This window comes from Apodemus sylvaticus, chromosome 2 (assembly GCF_947179515.1).
Source record: "Apodemus sylvaticus chromosome 2, mApoSyl1.1, whole genome shotgun sequence".
Classification (NCBI taxonomy): Eukaryota; Metazoa; Chordata; class Mammalia; order Rodentia; family Muridae; genus Apodemus; species Apodemus sylvaticus.
The window spans coordinates 67648932-67652057 of record NC_067473.1 but is presented as its reverse complement, the minus strand read 5'-3'; the positions used below and the strand labels follow the sequence as shown (position 1 = coordinate 67652057).

Here is a 3126-nt window from a genome sequence, read left to right as displayed (position 1 = left end):
AATCTCTCTTTCATTTAATGAATTTGATGAGTTTTAATTACTCTTTTTTAAGGTTTTTGTTTATTATTTATTTATTAATTGATTGAATATTTTCTTTATTTACATTTCAAATATTTTTTCCCTTTCCAGTTCTCCCCTTTGGACAACCCTATCCCATCCCCCATCCCCTGCCTCTATGAGGGTGCTCCCCATTCACCCACTAACTCCATTCCTCCTGTACTGGCATCGAACACCCTCAGGCAGAAGGGCCTCTCTTCCCACTGATGTCCAACAAGGCCATCCTCTGCCACATATGTGGCTAGCACCATGGGTTGCTCTATGTGTATTCTTTGGTTGGTGATCCAGTCCCCAGGAGCTTTGGGCAATCTGGCCTAATAACACTGTTGCTCCCTCTATGGGGATGCAAGCCCCCTCAGCTCCTTCATTCCCTTCGCCAACTCCTACATCAGGAACATCAGAGGTTACTCTAAAGGTTGGCTGAGCTGAGAGTTACTTCTAATGTCTTCTTTCTAAATGCATGTTTGTTTTTCCAGCTACTCAAAGTCTTGAGGTTTAATTAATGGGGGACTCAGTGTTTTAAAGTTTCAGGGAAGACCCTTCCCCCAAATTCCAGGGTGTGTTTAAGGGAACTGTCTGGGCATTGTCTCTACTGCTTGGGCTGCTGGGCGGGTCACCTACTTAATTCAGGAATTCGTAGACCTGGAGGAACAATGAACTTCACCTTCACTCTGAGTGCTCCACCTAGGTGGAGCAGGATTATATCTAGCACAGGAATTCCTGAGCAAAGGCTGAGAGAGGAAATTCACCTTGGTCAACATCAAGTTGCTACTAGGTGGCATGACACCCCAATATGCCTCTCTACATCTCCTCCCTTTTCATTAGTTTTAGGATGAGGAGGTAACAACCAAGTGAACAGTCATCAGTCAAAGGACAGTGGACATTAACCATGAAGAAGTATTGACCTTGTCCTCCTTAATACTTTATGGTGTCTTTTTACTGAGGAGATGATTTAAGCTTCCTTGTTGTCATGCATGTTCTTAATTTGTATTTCTGCTTCTTGAACAATAGTAAAAGGAGCACCTCATAACAATTCAGTGTGTATTCAAAAAGAGAATAACTGAAATTATTTCCCTCTGTGTTTCACCTGAGAGACTGGCAACTTTTCCTTTTTCTCTCCTTGTTTTGGTCCCAGATACAATTCTCTTCTTGAAGTACTATACTTAGATTGTTCCCAGTCTTTCACATTGTTTCAGGTCAGATTTACCTTGTTTTTACCATTTGACTTACCATTTGAGAAGAGCACACACACTCACTAATAACTGGATAAAGCCAAGGAAAATTTCTTATTATTTCAGACACTAATATGTTATACAATTGTATTTCTCCTATTGAGGACAATATACTTTAGTGAAACTTAGAACAGCTTTCCATGGATATAAAATTCAGTTTTGCTTCCAATCTTAGAAATAATGTGAACATTTAGAGTTATTGGAGAAGTTTTAGATTTTGTGGATCTAAGGTTTTGATTATTATTTTATATTTTAGTGAGTATAAACACCCCAAAGCACAAATATCTCTGTTAATCATTACAGTATTTTATAAGTGAAGGTGAGTTTTGAAATAAAAGTGTTTGCTGATGGGTCTGGAGAGATGGCTCAGTGGTTAAGAGCCCTGACTGCTCTTTCAGAGGTCCTGAGTTCAATTGTCAGCAATCAATAATGACTCATAATCATTTGTAATAGGATCTGATGCCCTCTTCTGGTGTGCCTGCTGACAGCTACAGTGTACCCATATAAATAATTAATCTTTTAAATGTTTGCTATCATTAATTACTAGACTTCTGCTGGGATTAATGGTGTGTTCCACCACTGCCTAGCCTGACATGGAAGATTCTTAAACAACCTCACAGTGATCTCTGTTTCCAAAGAGCTCTTCTTAAGGCACCTTTCACCTCTGTGTTCCTCAAACTGTAGATCAGAGGGTTGAGCATAGGGTTGAAAAGGCTGTAAAACAAAGATAGGATCTTCCTCTGTTCTTGAGAATGTTTGGACTTGGGGGCCATGTACATGGCAATGGCACAGCCAAAAAAGAGCCCAACCACACAGAGGTGGGAGGAACATGTGGAGAAGGCCTTTCTGCGTCCCTCCCCTGACTGGATCCTCAGTATGGCCATGAGGATTCTAGTGTAGGAGACCAGCACCAAGCACAGGGGCCCCAGTAATACCATCACAGATCCTGCAAAGAGGACGACTTGGTTGAGTCTTGTGTCTGCACAGGCTAATCTGAATACAGACATGATTTGACAGAAAAAATGGTGGACTTTTTGTGGTCCACAGAATGGGAGTCGTAGAATGAGAGTGATATGGAGTGAGGCCAAGAGGAAGCTAAACACCCAGCAAGTGGTAGCCAGGATGGTGCATACTCTCCAGCTCATGATCAGCATATATTTCAGAGGGTGACAGATAGCTACAAAGCGATCATATGACATCACCACCAGAATCGTACACTCTGTCACAGCAAAAGCCAGATACAAAAACGTCTGAAGTATGCATGAAGCAAAGGCAATGCTTTTTTGGTGTGTCACAATATTTTTCAGCATCTTAGGGACAATGCTGGAAGCATAGGACATGTCAATTATGGCCAGATGTGAGAGGAAGAAATACATGGGAGTGTGCAACTTAGCATCCAGGCAGATGAGCCCCAGGATAATCCCATTTCCTATCAAAGTGAGGCTGTAGAACAGCAAGAACACCCCAAACATGAACATCTCCAGAGAAGGGTCAACCTGGAATCCCAGTAGTATGACCTCAGTGATCCGTGTCTGATTGATTCCCATGTTCTTGTGAGAGATGAATGCTATAATGTAATCATGAAGGAAATTGCAGAGCTGAAGGGTAGAGAAGGGAGACAAAATAAAGGGTCTTTTTTACTTTGGAGTTCAAATTTATGTCAGGTGTGAAAATCAGTAATTCATAATTCTAGCTCAATCTCTGTTATGTTGACTTGCAAGTTTGGTTTTTTAGGGATATTTGAAAACTATAGCTATTGAACATTATAAAATATTTAGCCTGTTTCATAGAAAAAATCAAGTTATCTTCTTTATAGATTTTATAATAATTATTTCAT

General features: G+C 40.6%; 1 protein-coding gene across 1 annotated transcript; it reads right to left on the bottom strand.

Annotated features, from left to right (window-relative positions):
* Positions 1–1903: 1903 nt before the first annotated feature.
* Positions 1904–2836, bottom strand: LOC127677420 (olfactory receptor 2A12). The gene has a single exon (XM_052172505.1). The coding sequence runs from the start codon at positions 2834–2836 to the stop codon at positions 1904–1906; it is 933 nt and encodes a 310-aa protein (XP_052028465.1).
* Between the last annotated feature and the right edge of the window lie 290 nt (positions 2837–3126).

What these genes read in the sequence shown, in the direction of transcription:
- LOC127677420 (XM_052172505.1), bottom strand. Translation starts at nt 2,836, where the DNA reads ATGGGAATCAATCAGACACGGATCACTGAGGTCATACTACTGGGATTC.